Source organism: Centroberyx gerrardi, chromosome 1 (assembly GCF_048128805.1).
Source record: "Centroberyx gerrardi isolate f3 chromosome 1, fCenGer3.hap1.cur.20231027, whole genome shotgun sequence".
In the NCBI taxonomy this organism is placed as follows: Eukaryota; Metazoa; Chordata; class Actinopteri; order Beryciformes; family Berycidae; genus Centroberyx; species Centroberyx gerrardi.
The window spans coordinates 5,680,746-5,700,104 of record NC_135997.1 but is presented as its reverse complement, the minus strand read 5'-3'; the positions used below and the strand labels follow the sequence as shown (position 1 = coordinate 5,700,104).

At 39.7% G+C, this 19,359-nt stretch overlaps 1 protein-coding gene across 1 annotated transcript; it reads right to left on the bottom strand.

The window, feature by feature from the left end:
- Window positions 1–1,916: 1,916 nt before the first annotated feature.
- Window positions 1,917–4,050, bottom strand: fibinb (fin bud initiation factor b). The gene has a single exon (XM_071896188.2). It carries the CDS (start codon window positions 3,675–3,677, stop codon window positions 3,054–3,056), a length of 624 nt encoding a protein of 207 aa, XP_071752289.1. The 5' UTR covers window positions 3,678–4,050; the 3' UTR covers window positions 1,917–3,053.
- Between the last annotated feature and the right edge of the window lie 15,309 nt (window positions 4,051–19,359).

The following is a 19,359-nucleotide window of genomic DNA, read 5'->3' as shown; positions in this document are numbered from 1 at the left end:
TATTTGTTTAGCACATCATATGTTATTAAAGCTTCACATATGGGCCATAGTTATGTTTTAAACAATTGTTATTCAAATATCTATTCAAAATCGTTGTAATTCAGCATTTTAGGAATATTGTATTTTTTTAATTGTTTTGTACCACAACAAAATGTGCAAAAAGTTAAGGGTGAACACATTATGAGCATAATTACAGTAGGCTACACTCTTCCCTATTCCATCTTGTGGCATTTTTAACACATCTGTGTGTCTTTTTTGGGACAACACACACTTGTGTTACTTTTCAACACAACATATGTTAATGACACAACATGTTATTAACTTTTTGAAAAGTAACACAAGTGTGTGTTGTCTCAAAGACACACAAATGTGTTAAAAATGCCATTATTTTTAAGAGTGTAAGGGCCAATGCAAAACATACAATGGACAGTAGACTACTGTGATTACACTTTTTTTTGTAATAAGCTTAAAGAAATATCAGATATTTATACTTTTCATTTTATGAATAGACTTATCTTGAAAACTAACTACACCTGGTGGACCCACCTGAGTAAGAATAGAGCCCAGTCAGTGCCAAGACAGGAACACTTCTTCACAGCCAGAGAGTAGCCTAATATTGCATCATAAAATACTTTAATCTATTATGTAATAAACAGAAGGTTAGGCTGAATTGCAGGGTGTTAACATAATGCAACACTGGAATCCCTGCCACATTCAAATGCAAAATACAGGAACAATGTATTTCCAAGGGTGATAGTTAAAACAGTACTGGCTTGTCATGATTGCACTTGCATTTGGTGTATTTCTGAAGATGTACATGGCGTTCTCTCTGCAGGATCTTGTGAATATAGTCTATTCACTAAAATGATCAAACCAGGGGTTTGCTCCAACAGGTGAAGCATCTTTGGTTTCTAAATGTCTTGGTTTGGTCTCTCATTACAACACCAGAATGAAAAAAGTGTCTATGCTGTGTGTGTCAGTTATATCTTATGTCAGTTATGGCTATTGCCTCATCAGGAGTATAGTCAATGCAGCTCAAAGTATCTATTGACTGGGTCAAGCTGCCCTACTGTAGGCCTGTACAATTTTATTTCATGTCATATTCTCACTCTCTCAACCTCTAGTCATCAGAAAGTGTGCATTTCCTGCACTTTGTTTGGGAGTCTCCTTGGGTTGATGACATTTTTATTCGTTTATAAGACTGTAGAATTGCAGTCAATGCCTCACACCTCATACTCAACCCTTCTGACTACCTTAGAAGCCAAAGGTTATCACATAAAAGGTTGTTTTCGCCATTTTGGACCAGAGCACAGGAAAAAACAAGTTATTAGTGAGGGGCACCACACCACTCAAAACACAACATCTTTACATCTCTGTTCCTCATAAATACCAAGGAGCAGCTTCCTCCTTGAAAGCGTTCATAATTAGGGGACACTGTGTGTGTTTGTGCACAAACATAGTGATTCACAGCAGACCTCAAAAACCTTGTAAAACAAACATGAAGAGGCACTTTGAAATTTTGAAGCACATGGTGATGCCGCATGCAGTGCCTGGTTAGAGTGCTGTTGTACTGTGGGTGCTGTTACATATAATAAAGGAGTGGTTCCCAATGTGGGGTCCGGGGACCTCCTTGGGTCTTTGAGCAACATGAGGAATGGTCTAATTTCACTATTACTTCATTAGCTAGAGATCAACACAGTGGCAGAAAGGATGACTGTTTTGATTCTAGGTTTCACCGCCATGTAGCCTACAATACAGGCAGTTATGCATTTCTATATTAAATCATAACTTGGAGTTCATTGGGACAAAATCTTATAAAATGGGGGTCCTTGATCTAATGCGTACCTATTTAGGGATCCTGGACATGACAAAGTTTGGAGCCCCTGCCATAAAGAACATGCTCTTGCACAGTGAACTTCAAACACATACTCTTTATTTGAAAAGACATAACACAATCTGCCAAGAATGTTGTCGCACAGATTAGTGTTTGACATTGTCACGAGTCCACGAGTGCTGCCTGCAGTCTTATCGGTCAAAGTATTACCATCTCTCCATATATCTTATAGATAAACAAGAATAGATATGCTGCTCTATTTCAAAACATTATACAAACAATGAATACAAAGTGTTTTGTAATAAAGATATCGGCACTCACAGTATTTATTTACCTCAATAATACACTGTACATTTCCCAAGATTATATTGCCTATATGCAAAACGGCACATTAGGCCTTTTATTTTAAACCATGTCACAATCTTTAGCACTGGAACAGTAAAGGATTGTGCAAAGTCTGCTAGAACTAAAAGCAATAATACAACTGAAATAAAGTTATATGTAAACATTCTTTGATATTCTAGAAACATTCATCTTGAGTATTAGAGAAGAGGCTGTTGGTAACACCTGTTAACTTACTCTACCTCACCATGTCAATACTGTCCGACATGATCATTATTTATATTATGAGAACTAATAGTTCCTGTCCTCAGCTCTGATTGGCTGACTCACGTTCGAAGCCGTTGATAAACACACACGTGTGACCGCTTAACATTTAAATATTAATAATACGCTAACCCAAAACCACTACTCATACTTGGTAGGCTACTTAGGCGTCGCTTAGCAACCACATTGTTTAGCTTCTGTTCCATAACTACATTGCTTGGCAGAAGCATAACATCTATTATCTTTAGGGATTATTGGTTAACAATATATAAAAAACGAACATTAGTTAATGCCATGTGCTACCACTGTATGTTTTAATGTCTGTGTAATATGGTTTATTTAATAAAAGCAAGCTGTTCAGCGTCAAGTGGCTTATTGCTTGACTAAACCATGTCTTGGCAAAATAAGACTATACCAGAGAATTAGCCAATAACAAATTAACATGAACATATTTTGGCAAAATATTACAGTTTTGTATGTTTTTATCCCTGATATGAATACTGAAATTTTCACCCCTGCTTCTGCCTCATGGTCAAATATAACTCCACGATAAAAAATAAAAAATAATAGTCTTATGACACGCGCACTATATTTTCTCAGCCCGGGATAACTTTCAGAACTTCATGTATTCGTTCTTCAGTCGGCTCAGCCGCGTGCCGTGGCTGCGGATAATGAGAGACAGAAGCTCGTGCTTGTCCTTCAGACCCAACGAGATGTCCAGCGTCTCCTTCAGCACGTCCCGTGTGTGGACAACCATGTTCAGAAAGTCGTCGTTTATCCGGTGCTCCTCCTTCAGTTCGCTCTCCTGGCTCTGTTTGAATTTGACTTCCAGCTCCAGCAGAGATTTCTCGGAGTTTGTAAACGCCTCGCTTATCTGAGCCGTCTCCCTTCGCAAATATTTACCGTAGCTGTCCTCGCCGTCCAAGTCATACGAGATGCTTTTTCCGATGCCCTCGAGCACCCTGGCCGAGTCCTCGATCTGCCTCTTGATTATCGTGAAGTCATCCCGTATGACCGCGTCCTGGTCCTCGTCGAGACCACACTTTCGGTCGTCGGTCATTTTGAAAAGCATTTGACATTTCTCCGGGTCGTCGTTTTCCTCGTAGTCGCCGTCTGGCACGAAGTAATGATGGAAAGTGCCGTTGGACATCTCAGGATACAGAGGTCCGCGGAAAAAAGCTCCGCTGATCGGCGCTGATAACATCCCGGCACAGAGGAGCAAGTGAAGGAAAGCCATGATGCCCACTTGTCCAAAACACGCACACACACGCACACACACACGCACACAAAACGACTGGAAATACCAAGAGTTGTCAAAACTTTGAAGAGACCTGTAGCCTGTTAGACTATTTAATTCCAACCCGGCGTAGAAAAACAAACATTTCAAACCGGTTTGAACGTCCAACTGCGCAGTTTAGTTGAGGCTTTGTTGTGTTACGTCCTCCTCGGGATCCCCTCCGTCCAAATACGGCTGCAGATAATAGTGACGTGAAATGTTTAAATAGCCCACTCTTCTTTCCCTTAGTTGAGCCCTTCAGTCTCCATTAACCGTTGGTGAGAAAAATGTGTGCAATTCTGTTCGGACGAGGAAACAGTTGTGCGCCCGACTTCACTTTGTGCCTCAAACTCAACATCTGGATCTCTCAAGTGCCGCGCTTCGTTTTTGGCTAATAATACCTCTCTCCTGCTCTCAAATTACAGCCCTCCGTCACTTAAAAGGCAGCATTCAGTCCCGACCGGACTACCAGCAAAGCCAAGTTGTTAAAGGCTTACTGAGGCTAAGAAAATCAACACAGTTTGCACACCGGATTAGGGGAAATTGGTGTAGATGGTTAGAAAATGTTCATAGATTGTTCTGATATTATGAATCATAAACACAATGATGCAGTGGTGAATTAAAAGGTTTTAACTATGACCTCCTGTAGGTGATGTCATAAACCAAACAATCACCAGTACTATACAACAATCAATTACATTATAACAAAAACATGAATTAACACCTTTTCCCCTTAAAAGATCCTTTGATACTATGGCATACAAAAAAAAAGTACACCAACTATTTATGTCAGCCTAAAAAGGAAGACATTTTCTACATCTGCATGTTAGACGGTGGGTAAGCTTTGAGTTTAGGTGGGTTTACCTTCCACTTAACCCCTGCAGACAGTTCAAACACAGCTACGTTTTTAGAGAGTTTAAATGGTGTTTCAAAGACTTTAGCTTTCTGCTAATCAGCCCATTAAATAAAGAATGAAGTCAAGTGGAAAGGACCTGATCTGCAGGAGATAATGCCATAAAACACAGGTCTAGCATATGTAGCTGATGGTAGATACAGGCTACAACTTGAGATCAGGTAGCGTAAAACATGGCATGTTAAGCGAGCCTCCATAAACATGTAAATAGTGACCACCTGCTATTTTAGTCACCTGCTGGCATCAGATGACAAGTCCATTTTGGGCCCCAAGGTCTCTATTTAGTTCAAAGGAAATAAAAATACATGTGATGGTCACCTGTTGACTAATGAGAAGTGGAAACTTATTTTTACATCTTATAGATTGTCCAAATTTTGACAATGATGCTGCACAATGCTGCTTTTAATCATATTTTTTGGGAAAGACAGAAGAAATGCATTTTGTTGCAGTACTGGAACACTTGTAGTATAGTTTTATTCTATGAAATGTTGAACCAGCAAATCCCGTTCAAGTGAATGATATCAAGGTATTTTCAGTTGTTTTTTCCCCAGCAATCTTAAGCCATATAGTCACATAGGTTATGCCCCAACAGGAGACTAATTCCAAGTCCAATGATTGTATTTATTGTGTATCTCGTTAATTATGTAAAGCATCTTTGAGTAGAAAAGTGCTATACAAATAAAATGTAGTATTATTATTGTTTATAAATCAACCCACAGTTCCCCTCAGGGCGTGCATAACCACAGACATTAAGCACCATCTACCTCTTCCCTTCTGACGAGTCCTGCCTTTTAAACATAATCCTCATGCCAGCATTAGCATTCCTTTAACCCACATTAATAAATGGTGAGTGACAAAATAGAAAGGGATGCCAACAGTGTGAAGACGTATTCTATATTCCAGCACACATTTTTAATAGCTGAAATTTGTTTTATGGCCAAAAAACTTCCATTTGAATTTAAGAGGTAGTAGAGCAGTGTGTCCTATAGGGGTTAGACAGGCCATCCTTAAAACTGGCCCCTGCGTTGGAAAGTATCCACCCTGCTGAAGTGTCCCACAGCAAGACACTGAATAGGGCGCCATTATGTAGCTGAGCCTGACCTCTGACCTTCCTGGAGGGAACATAGGAAAAAGTAGTAGATACTGGTAAATAACAGGATAAGAAAAGTATTAATTATTAATAAATGCTTTTTACACTTTTGGCACTCTGAATTTATGTCATAAAGATTTATATTAGCCTAAAAAGGTGGGAAAACTCTATTCCACAAATAAAAAGGAGGGCGAACTGAGTTTAGTTGGGTTTACCCCCCACGTGGGTTACGCCATATATTTCCAGATTTATATTGTTCATTATAGGAAAGGGATATTTTAATAAAAAAACACAACATTATAACCAAGTGGATTGAGCATGTTGTTACATAAACCTCACATAAACCTGGGCCTGCCATGTGCATCAGTCCTATTAATGGTGTACAAAAATGTCTCAGCGATCATCATTTTATGATTTATATCTGAACTTAACGATTAAGTAAGTAAAACTTTATTTGTATAGCACCTTTCAAGACGAATGTCACAAAAAGCTTCACAAGTTACAACATGAAAGACATACTGTGAAAACATAAAAGATGATACTGTGAAATTGAAAGAAAATTGTATCACCAAGCACATGCGGCCCGTGTCACTGCCGCTCTCAACTTTCAGAGTCTCTTACAAGTGTAAATCTACCTTCTAATCGGGTTGCAATAATACGCATGAGCATGTTTGCACCTCCGCTTTTATTAGAAACCTGTGGCGCTAACTCCAATGAAAAGTTAATATACTCTCAGAGAACACAGCAGTAGCCTGGAACAGAATAACAATCCCTGCTCTGTTACATTATTTTGGAAGAGGAATTTCTATGTGGTGTCTGTCAAGAGGCAGACAAAAAAAAAAAAAAAGGAAAATGATGTCATGTTTTGGGTTTAGGGTGTGTTACTGTGTTTTCATTTGAACTCTGTTGTGGCACACTTACATCTTACATGAAATCATTTTGATGAGGAGAGGAGCTCCACCCACTCACATTGGACAATCCCATAAAGACCTAGCAAGATGTTCTTGATGACCTCGCTTTCTTTGCACCAGAGCTGGAACACAAAACACAATCCAGACATTTTCCACCGTCTTTCTCTCTCTTACCGGCTCCGGGCTGTGACCTCGTTGAACATTTACGATGCTTTATGATCCTCTCAGTCTGGACCCCCTTCACCGTCTCGCTGCTTGGTTTTTGTTTTCAATGTCAGACACAAATGAGTAAAACGCTTAAATTCATAATATCATGTTATTGAACATTTCTGGATTCATAAATTCATACTAATTTAATGCAGTACTTAATTGATCCGCTTGGGTCTATTCTAGTGTAACAAACTATGTTTTTTTGTTATAATTGTGGTCACTTTCCTTCTTCTTTGGTGTGACATATATGATTTGTAGAATGGATGTAAATCTTGAAAATTATATTAAATCTCAAAAATGCCCTATTGAAAAGTGAGAAATATGAAACCACTGAGTGCCACTGAGTTTGAACGGAAAGCTTACCGACTTACAGCTAGACCAAAATTAGATCATACATTGTAAAAAGTCCACTGTATAACAACTATGTCCAATAGTGTGACACAAATGTCACACTAAAAGTGTCAGTCAGTTAGATATAAAACTTTGAAAATGCCCCATAAAAAAGTTTTAAGTTCACACTTCTTACATCAAGGCGTAATTTAGACCATTAGGTCACAGTGTTTTCAGTTTTAGTTGATTTCAAATTAGGTCTAGACACCATACTTTGTAATGCTTACTTAAAACCTCCTGAAAACCTCCTGCATGGTCCCACTACCTAAGAAGTGACGTCCCAATGTTCCCAGTCCCAGCAGGCTGGTGGCACTGACATCGTACATAAGGAGGACTTTTGAGAGGCTGGTCTTGACCCCTTGTAAAGTGTGGGAGTACAAGACATTCTTATATTTATTCTTATTCATTCTCCTTACCAATTCTCCTTTTTTGTATAATGTCTCCTAGTCAGCTTATGTATTTCCCTAAACTTTATGGGCTGATAAGGATTTAGATTGCACTAGGGAGACAGCCAAGGTTGAAGACGCTTGGCAAGGCGCCTCAATCTAATTATTATCTTTAAAGCCGACCATCCTATCATTTTGTGTGTATAAAACTGTCTCTACTATTCAGCTCTGGGGAGACAGAGCTAACACATATGTGTGATGCTTTCTCTTCTTACAGCTGCAATAAATGTTGGTCATCCTGCTGGCTTGGCGTGTGCCTTTAATTGAAGTGAAATTGCAATACCAAAAGGGCTTCCTGGACCCCCTCCAATTTGCATATCTTGCATATCAGGCCTATATAGGTACAATGAACACTATCACATACCTTTTCCCCAAGGCTTATTCCCATGAGGAGAGGCCGGGGAGCATTATGAGTATCATGTTTTTTTATTTCTCCAGTGCTTTCAATGCCATCCTGCCCCTGTTGCTTTCTTTCTTTTTGACATTTCTGCTTAACTGGATACAGTAGTCACAGTAGAGAGAGACAGGAAAGACAGGGCAGAGAGAGGGGATGACATGCAGCAAAGGACAAAGGCCAGATTCAAACTCGTGACACTGCAATTAGGACTTGCGCTCTCTATCGGTTGAGCCACCAGGTACCCCAGCCCCTCCTGCTTGGGGAGAAACTCAGAGTGATGCAGGTAGACAACACAATAGTTACCTGGATAACGGACAAACTCCCTCCCTCTCCAAAGCAAGACACACTGCAGAGCAGCACAGGGGCCCCCTGTCGGAGGTGGAGGTGGAGGTGGAGGTGGAGGTGGAGGTGGTACAGTCCTGCAAATACTTTGGGGTTCATATCAACAACAAACTGGACTGGTCCGACAACACAGATGCGGTGTGTAAGAGAGGGCAGCACAGACTGTTCTTCTTCAGAAGGTTCAGGTATTTCAATGGATGCAACAGGCTACTCAATATATTTTAAACAGTGGTGTGCTGGTGTGGCAGCATCCTGGGCTGAACCTGGACACACTGGAGGCAGCAGCAGAGGGGAGGATGTTATGTTATGTTATGTTATGTTATGTTATGTTATGTTATGTTATCTTATCTTATCTTATCTTATCTTATGTATTGTGCCCAGCCTCACAGCATGCCCCCTACTGCAATTGCTGTAATGCAGTTATAGTTTCAGCCTTACATTATGGCCCCAGGTTGTCTGCTTACTCAATGTTCCACTTATGTCAGGAGACATTTCAGAATGCAGGTTGATTAATTTGTATTTGGAAAAAATATCTACTCATTTATACTATGGTATTATATCAACTTCATGTGAACTTTGTTTATCCTATAAGTGTAAATGCAGATCCATACTTTTGATCTCCTCCTCTATAATGCCTATCAGCTCCTTCCACACATGGAATATGTAGCACTGCAAGATTAACTTCTACTGTATGTTGAAGATAGTGGGCCTGCCTTTTTCACACAACCACTGACTGTTCCCCAAGAAAGACTAGCAGGGCTTAAATCAAAGCCTTCTTGTTCTGTCATTTTATTGTGGTGATCATTCATTTTTACAACTTGGTTCTAATACGAGGGATTTGTGTTCACTAATTCTGTGGGATTTTTGCCTAATGAAGTGGCTATTTTTGTCATTACTGCTTCTTTGTACGTCTCTTACAGCTGCAAAGACATTTCTTTTTATGCTCGGATGCAGTGCGGCTATCTTATTTCAGCATCATCCAATTTAAAGACATTTTTACCTATAAATTAAACACATTACATGCTTAAGTTGTGCATGTTTGATCTGTTAATGAAATGACTTTGTTTTTGCATATGTTGATATGGATTTTTTTCTGAAATGCTATTGGATTTTGACATGTCAAATTGTCAAGCCAAGTTTCAGGAATTTGAACTCTCATTTTCAACTCCCATTTGGTATATGAAAATTTTTTGGAGAAAAGCATCAGTCATGCTCATAATATGATGCCACTTAGAACATTTTCAAACTCAGATGAAATATATTTGATCTAAAATAGATTTTAGACCATCTTGACTTGTGATGTCCTGCTTGAAGTGTGGATCAAATGAGAAGTTTGAGGCTCTGTCCAAAACTATCTTCCAAGTGCTGCCTCCTAGGCGCTTTAATGAATTAGAAGATGAAAAGGTCTTTTATATTACTATTCACAGATATTTTAAAGATATTTTAGATGTTTTAAAACAAGATAAATTCTGTGCTATGAATAAAAGCTTTAGTCTGAGAGCTTCTCAGTTATTTTTCCTGTAACGGTCTTGTCCCTTAGCATGGCCATTGGCCATAGTCCCAGCTGTTGCTATTCAGCCTAGTTAGTCATATCCTTAGACTCACCATGTGGAATAAAGGCAGTACAGAGAAATAGACAGTAAAGAACTGTATTGGCACTTTGTCCATGCACATGTGTGGGTTGATTGATCTCAGAGAAGTAGGGAATAACTCACCGCACTGAACCTCATATGAACTTGTTCCAATGCCAGAAAAGAACTGAATCTGGATTCACAGGACAGTAGATGTTTCGTCATTATTTCTGTAGAAACCAGTAAAACGCTGCTGTTTTCAGATTCCAATATTTTCTGAGGAAATATAAGTTTCAGTTACTGGCACTTCCCTTCCAAGCACCATAATATTAGATGGTAAATTCTAAGTTGCCAAAAATTATTCCACTTGAAATTAAAGTGCATATAAAGCACAGGATTTTATTTGCATGCCCTTTATGAGATATGACCTCAGTCTGGACACATAAACGCACGTTTATGTCTTTAAACATGCACAGGACGAATTCTTTAAACAGGAACATAGTTAACATCAACATCAACAGCCTGCCGTATAGCCCTTCATTTGCATACTTAGATATGTAAAGCATATGTATACATTCTTCATGATAATATCATAATATACTGATGCAAACCTATCAGTAGAGCATGAATCTGCATCATCATCCTACTAAAACTGTTTCAGTTAGCTGCAGTCACCTCATACTCTTCAGAATATAATACTGGAGGTACTGTACATGTATTTCAAAAATAAGGCAGAGACTGGTTTGACATGGGTTTGACTAGCAATGATTTTGCAGCTTATAGCAAATAAAGCTGTATTTTATAACCATGTTTACCTTCCTTCTCAAGCCTTTTTGGGACTATCTGACTCTTTTTTTTTTTTTTTAACTTATGACTACTTATTCACATATGTTGAATAAAAAGGCAAAACCCATTAAAAGCCAATTAGTAACTATACCACATCATTTACACCTTATCTCCAGTTAAAAACCTATGATTATAACATAATAATTAATTACATTTGCATTTTCATTAAATCCCAGTCCATGCTTCAGTAAAGCAGCATTTTCTTCTGTGGGCGAAACAGTGTTGTTTCCTTACGAAATTCTGTATATAGAGTATAATAGAGCAAATTTATCACAGTGAAATTAATTGGGGGAACTGAATGGAAATTGGAAGTTTGTTGATAGTGCTCAGCATGCTGCACTATAAATTTAATAAGACAACTGTGTTTCTCAAAGCCCAATCTACTTAATTAACAGAGCCATGGTGGAGATAGCAGGCATGTGTGAGCAGAAACCCCACAAACCTCTTTATTGGAGAGTTTTAGAAGCTTGGCAGCGGTCAGAAGAGTCCTGCGTCACTCTTCCTCCGAGGGATCAGTGACATAATGCTTCTTGTACTCTGTCCAGCAGTGACCTCAACAATTTAACTACACAATTACTACTATAAAAGATACAACAGTGACTGAAGGGACCTTTACTGAGACACTTGGCATGGAGGGACTTTTGAAGTTAATTTGACAGATCCCAGCTTTCAGATAAATCCCTGGTAGCTGAATGGATGTCGTAACTGTAATAGACTGCATTGGTAGTATAATCAACTCATTTTATCGTATGATTCTTGTTATTGTGTAGGGGAACTGGTCTAAGAATGTATGCTTTGGGATTCTTATGGGAAATATGACTCATAATACAGGAACACAAGGAGACAGTTTTGATTGTCAAGGGAAAAAGAAAGACAATGCCATGTACAGATTTAAAGCAATTATACTGGCAGGACCACGCAAAATAGAAAGGGCAAAATATCATAATCATGAAAGGGAATGGAAACTGTACCATTAACAATGATAGAGAAAGACAAAGTACTTTTTGCTCTCAGCCTCGCTGATGAGACCTGGGACGTGACCGCTTTCCATCTCTAACCCACAGCATAACATCAGGAGAGCCGTAATCATAATATGATAATGCTTTGCATATGCAGTGAGGGGCTTCGTCATTCTGTACTCGTCTCAATCACTACAGTACATAATGACTTCGGGGACTTTGTGGTATTTTAACTTGGGAAGCATAAATAATACACTACTTCATTCATAGCAGGAGAAATTTGGAAAAATAAACATACACATTCAGCCAGCTAATTCTGCACAACGCAATTTTATGATGCAGTTGTGATGAAAACAGTCAACTAGTAAGTCTCCCAAATTGTTGATTGCAGTTTTGTGCTTGGCAGCAGTGCTAGCAAGTGTCTGCTTTTGTGAAAGCCATTAAGGGAAGGCAGTGTTGAACTGTGCATGCCTGAACTGACACTGGCTGTAAGCTTTAGTGGCCACCTGGTGGCGCTGTTTGAGTGGTGTAACATGGGAGGTTGACAGCCAGGTGTCTCAGCACCTGTCGAAGTAATCGCTGAGTCACTGGTTTTAATGAATAACCCACTAAAACTTCCAGCAGATACAGTATGTTATGGTCATTTTGTGCATGGGACAGTAAAAATCGTACTTATTCCCCCTTTAATAAAAACATTCATGAAACAATAATTGAAATGGTGATTAAATGAGTAAATTCATAATTCTATTTCATTGTTCTGTCAAGGAAAAAGTTACTGAGTTTATGAATTGATTTGCAAAACCATAAAAAAAAAACCATATTATTATTGGTATTTTATTCACCAATGTGTTTTCCAATTATTTTCCCATCTCACAATTCATTTGTCTCCTAGCTGTTTATAATTTCTGCTTGGCCCACAGTTAATTATTAAACAACTTTTATTTAATTAGATGACATGCTGCCAGTGTGCCATGCTAATAATAAAAAAAAGTGTATTAACCCTCAGAGAAGTTAATACCCTCATTGGCCACCAGTCAGTAGGCTATAATGTAGCTTAATGCTAGCAGGCGTTAAGTGTAATCCTCCTCCTACCCATTTACACATTAGTGATGATGCTTTGGCCACAGAGAGTGGGCTAATGTGCTGATTAGCGAGAACAGAGATGTATTTTTGTAGGTTTCTCCTTCCCTCTTGCATCTCTGAGATTCTCCTTCAGCGTCTCCAGCCCTCCTTCCCCTGGGACCGCAGCTCGACTCGCGGCAGCTTGTTCTTGCTTCTTTTGAAAAATCTCCTCAGCAATGTATTGTGGTACAATTATGGCTCAAGTGTGGACTTGTATAAAATGTGGTTGAAAATGATGTCGTCCATTATATTTTTGACAGAGGCATTTGTTATTGCAGCCTTAGTTACCTCAGCCTTTGGAAATATGCAGAGTTCACTAGCTGTCTGGCTAATTTGCTGATGTGACGAGGAATCACTGCGCTACGATTCATGAAGCAATCTTGACCTAACAAACATGTTCAAGCAGAGTTGATATTTCCAAATGTTCCTACTAAATTAGAGGTGTGTTGTTCTGTGGTGTTGCCTTCCTCATTCAAATGAAAGACTGATATGTGAATTGACATGAATCAGTATGGGAAGTGCCATGCAGCTGTGGCAGGGAGATGGCAGAGAGACTAAGGAGATGAGGATCCCGCAGATCAGTGGTTCTCAACCTTTTTGGCTTGTGACCCCTTAAAATGAAGCAATGCCTACTTGCGACCCCGTCACAGGCTGCACATGCAGAGTGGTTCAACCAAAGATTGTTTTTCCTTTTTCTGGTTGTTTCATTTGATTTATTATCAGAGGAGGCCTAGAGGCTGAAAACTATTCAGTATTACACAAGAAAAAAGCAAAACAACAGACATAGTAATAAATGTGCACAGTAGCAAGATGTTTTTTCCTATCCCATAAATCATATCGCAACCCCACAAAATTATCCTGTGACCCCCTGGGAGGTCCCGATCCCCAGGTTGAGAACCACTGGGTTAGATGGTGTGTTTGTCTGAAAGTGAGCCTGATTGTATGTTAGCTATGGATGGGTAACTTGTGAGGGATTTTCAGGGTCATCAGAGTTGGCAGATGTCTCACCACGTTTGCTCTGGGTTTGTCTGGACTAAGATACGCATGGCTTCTCTTTTTGTCCGACTACGCTGGTCTGTTGCGTATATGAGCCATATAAATATGCATATATGCCAAGATTTTGCTTATTATAGTAATTTATCACTTAAAGGAATTATCCAACCGCACACTGTTGCCAATTTGCTCCCATTTTTATTTTTCTTATATCTCATTTGCAAAAATAGGCTGCTCCTTAAGCCTATTTTTGCAAATGCTATAAGAAAAGCAAAGATGTGAGTAAACTGGCAACAAAGTTTAACAGTGTGCGGTTGGATAATTCCTTTATACGGACTATCTTGTATTCCTGTGACCAACCAGCACCTGATTATAAGCGGCTGTACACAGGCGTTTTGACTACTACTTTCTAGTCATTTATCACTTACTTCAGTAAACAAAACAGGGGATACATAAACCAACGTCATAAATGTTGGAGATGAGGTTATTTATGGAGCTGCTGAGAAGCCTTCTGTTTGGCTACGCCTACACTCTCAAAATAAAGTGACATGAGTGCTCCTATATATGGTACATTAATGTTCTCCACGGTACAGCTTGAGATGTTTATGGAAAATGCTGGAGCTGCATCATTCCCTCAGTCTCTTCAAGGAAACATGCTGCAATCTGTGCCTCCTCCAAATCACCTCTTTGCCTGATGCAGCTTCCTCTGCAGTGTCAGCCTCTTGTCCCTCAGAGCTGCACATGCTTGCTTATCAAGTGTGTAATTTCCCTTTCCTTTTTTCCATATACAAGATTAGAGGCAAGAGCGGCAAACATCAAGAGGTCTCCTCTCACATTTGGGTGTTGTCTACCGGGTTTTCACAGAGGAATCCTTGACCAGAAGGGATTTGAGGAAGTCCAGGATCATCCTCAACTAAAACTACAGCATTACGAAGCTGTGCAAAACAACAGTAATAGAACATTCTGAAGCCACAAAAACGAAAGAAAAATGTGAAAATGAAAAACTATTTGAGGTTCCGCTTCCACTTCATTATCGCCTGCCATATTGTCGCATTCTGGTCTGGCTTGGAGGATCAAAATGCATGTGAGGATACTTTGAGAACTGGAGAGGATGGGAGAGGTCATCTAATAAGGGGAGGAACAGAAACTTGATAATTATTGCATCCATTTTGACTCAAGTGCTGTGACAGAAGCCCAGAAGAGGCTTAACATCTCTTTTGCATGAGTATACTTTCCATTCATAGTAAGAATTTTTCTTTTCCTTGTTCATCAGTTCTTTGGTGCAGATTCAACACCAGAACAGTTTCTTATTTCTAGTGCAGAACGCCTAATGCTCAACTCCAGCAGAAGAAATCAATGTGTTCCCTTGGCGCTGATATATATGATCAAGAGGAATGAGGTTAGTTCAAATGTTATGGCAGTTTTTTGAAAGGTCCTCTCAACCATCCAGAAAAATACTTTATAATGTTTATCCCAGAATAACAGACGATAGCTGTCATTCTCTGTTTTTATGTGTTTTCATTTTTGTGTTAGCGTGTTTCTGTGTTTGTCGTGGGCGCTGACAGAATGTGTGTGCAACTCATCATAAATGTTCCATGGTATTGTGCAAGACAGAGGAATCCATCCCCCCTCTCTCCCCCTCTTTTTCCCCTATGCATGGTGAGCACCTAGTGGAAGACATTTAAAGAGTCATCTTGGGATTTGCCAAGCTACAGTAAACCTTGGAAAACCTGCACACTATGTCCACGCAATAGGACAAAAAACATATTCCAGTAGCTCTAATTTTCTTAAAGAACAGTGAGGATTTGAATGGGAGATGACATTGACCAATTTAATGACTAATTAGAAGCCTGACCAGACATTTTTCCACTCTTAATCGAGTGAAGTAGTGGTGAAAATCATCTAGCAAGACAAAAAGAAAGAAAAACATGTTTTCACTCTGAAAAATCGTTGTGTCATGATTAAAACGCCGGCCAAAGCTGGACAATAATTGGTTTCAATAGGTTTGGGATACAGTGTGCTGATACATATCCACTTTATTCAGAAAAATAAATGAAGCTGTCAGCCATGAACCGGAAGATGACTAGTAAGAGAAATAGAACAGTGATTCAGAATAGATGAAAGCTAAGTTACACAGAATTTAATTCTTCCACTCACCAGTCTGGAATATTGTGTGAACATGAATGAATATATGAATAAATCCTGTCAGACACAATAGGCAACCAAATTTGCAACAATGAGATATATCCGAAAAATCAGTCAGATGGGCATTTTTCAGAATGAATCAAGTGAAAACTAAGAGCTGAGTCACAGAATGAACAACACACACTTTTATTAGGAGGAAGAACAGAAGAAGAATTGGTTTAGCTCAGAAATGATTCACTTAACCACAATGAATCAGTCTGACAGTGTGTTGGGTGAATTGATATGAACCATAGTTGTTTGGACATGAATAGGAAGGACTCATAGACCGTATCTAGGGCTGTGTCAGAACTGTCCACAGAAAAGCGCCTCGTCTCATTATTTCCCACCAGTGGCATGCACAGACTCTGATAGGGGCGGAAATCTCTAAAAGGGCATTTTCCCCTGAAATTTTTGAAAATCATATACTTTCCTAATTATATCTTTTGGTTTAAATATGTCGGTATTCAAATTTCCACATTCATGTTGCGCTGTACTATCAATAGGAGTCAATGTAAGGTCCACAGTCCTGTAAAACTTTCAAGTCAAACTGCACCATAGGCTGCTGAAAGTGAAGAAAACATTTTGAGAATCGCTTTAGTGAGAGTTTGGCATGCTGAGCATAGGCCACATTTAAAAAATATGGCCTATGTTAAGGTCAGAAGTAATCATGCAGTTAACGGTGTGAAACTTGGAAGAGTCAAATAGATGTAGGCTGATGCTGAAAACTGTGTTTACAGGCCAGCCATAATACTGTAGTTATTTCTCAATGCAGTACGGCATCTCTCACAACTTTCACAGTTTTTTCAGCCGAAGCAGCTAGACTTTTTTTCTGCACACAAGGAGGCAAGAGTCTTATGACTTTGTCGAGAGGATGAAAACAACCATGTGCCCTTCAGTGCGCACTGCTGACCAGTGTAAGCCCTTGGAGCGAGATGAGGCATGTTCTCCTCTCTATGCCAACATGACTTCAGGCATACACACATTCCCTAAAGTGCAAATGAGTTTGCTGTGTGCGCGACTTTTAAGCACAGACATTATTGGCTATTAACCTACAAAGTCACGACTCGTGCTCAATGCATGCAGTCTCATTCATTGTCTCGTTTCATTGATGTAGATTGCAATGCTTTGACTTGGGACTACTGATTTAACGTTATGGCAATAGTATTGTTGTGTTTTCAGTTTTATTAGTGTGTTTGGTGAGGAGAACCTTGACACAGGAGCCGCCTGGGTTGAATAGTCTGCAAATAGGGCAAATACTGAGGTATACAGTAAATGACCTTCATTCATCCATCCATTGTTTTGCCACTTATCTGGGTCATGGTCGCAGTGCTTACTGGGTCCTTTTTCCTAGCCAGCCAGGCCCAGAGGGCCTCCCTCTTCAGCCTGATAGCCCCCTCACCGCCGGTGTCCATCAGCAGGATCTTGGGATTGCCACCATTACAGGCGCCCACCAGCTTTTGGCCACAGCTCCTGGCAGCGGCTTCCATGACATTTCCACTACATGAGATTTTGAACAGGATCCATTCCGACTCCACATCCCCGGCCTCCTCTGGGATACCCCTAACCTTCACATTGTGGGTGGTGAGCGTACAAGGCAGCACCCCACATTGTTTCTGGCTGTGCCTGGCCATGTTACAGGTCACCTGGCCACCAGCTGCTCACCTGAGAGCAAAACTGCCAGGCCTGGCTGCAGGAATCTGCCCTGGTAGCTTTGTCCTATAAGCGAGGTTCTCGCAGTTCTTTTAGATGAATTGCTTCAACATCGCTCCCAGGGTCACTGAGGCACACAAACCCCTCCACCATGATGAGGTTGTGATTGTGACTGGTTATATACCCGTTTAGCTCATAGTTCCTCATGTGAGCAATGTTAGCAAGGCCCCTTTAGAAATTCTACCTGTTCTATCTAATTCTATTCTTTTGTCCTAGGTCCTAAAAAGCACCTAGGACAAAAGGGCAGGGGCAATCCAGGCAATTCTAGATAAAGCTGGAACAAATTGGTTGGTTCTCAGGTAATTTCCATACTAATATCAGAAAAACTTGTCTTGTTGCTCTTTTTAATAGTAGTTGAATAGGAACAAGGGGGGCAAGATATAGTTCATAATCTTGGTCAAATCATCTTAAAACAACTTGTCAGTAAGAATACTTTGTGTATGGTAATTAAAAATTATTTTGGAATTTGAAAAACGATTGAAATAGTACAGTTGCTTTTAACCTAGAACCGAACCTGAATTCCAGTTCTGGTTCTTTGACAACTTTAAGGCCAAAGAAACAATATCTCAAGGAAAAAGTGCTTAAAGCTAACCGGTGACCTTCTTTCTACGCTTGGAATAATTGCTGTGTAAATTGTAAATTGTTGTGGAAATTGGAAAAAGTCTCGGATACCAGGAATGTATTTTTTTTACTCTATACTCCTCAATAAAAAGTTTACGGAGGGAGTACTGAGGTTACTGAGGAAATGAGGTAGAGTCTGAATCTGGTATTTTATAGAATACAACGGCCTTGCTGACTGATAATGACATTCCTTGGGGGAAATGCCAGACATGAAAATCTGTCAATCTTACTGATTACTGAACTGAATCAGCTGCTCCCTTTCATTGGGGATTCAATCTTCACATATTTGCTGAAATAAAGCATTAATGGATGGCAAAAAGAGTGACTCTGGACACAGTCAAAGGGAACATTGTCAAACACGCATTAGAGGAAGGAAAGCAAGAGTCAAGTTAGTGTTGAAAGTCCTGAAAGAACCCATGACTGCCTTTTAATGAAGCTTATGTTTTTATTGCCATGGTGCAGGGGTCTGCAGCATGTAATTACACAAGAACACTTAGCCTCAGGAAAAGGTCACACAGATGGTGGGAGTCTGTGTGAAGGGGAAACAAGTCTAGCTTACTGAACTTCAACTGTTACACCTCTGGATAGGTAACTTCTTTATGGGAGATGGAGTCTTCATGCAGCAGCCATCGACTGCCTAAATTACAACAACCAAATACGATGACGTGTGTTTAAAATGACAAAAGACTTTCTGAACAGATCACACAAAGCCAAAACATTTTGCTGATGTTTTCTCTTGTTTTTTTCCATAATGTTTCTGGGTGGCCCACTTGCTTATGGCATGCAAAATGACTAACTGTATCTTCTGGCTGACTGAATACCTCTTTACCATTTGAGGCGGTGATATAGAAGAGACACAAGATCAGAATCTCCCAGGGAAATGGTTGGCTCTCTTTTTCATGGCCAGGTAACAACAAGTGTGAATGACATAATCATAG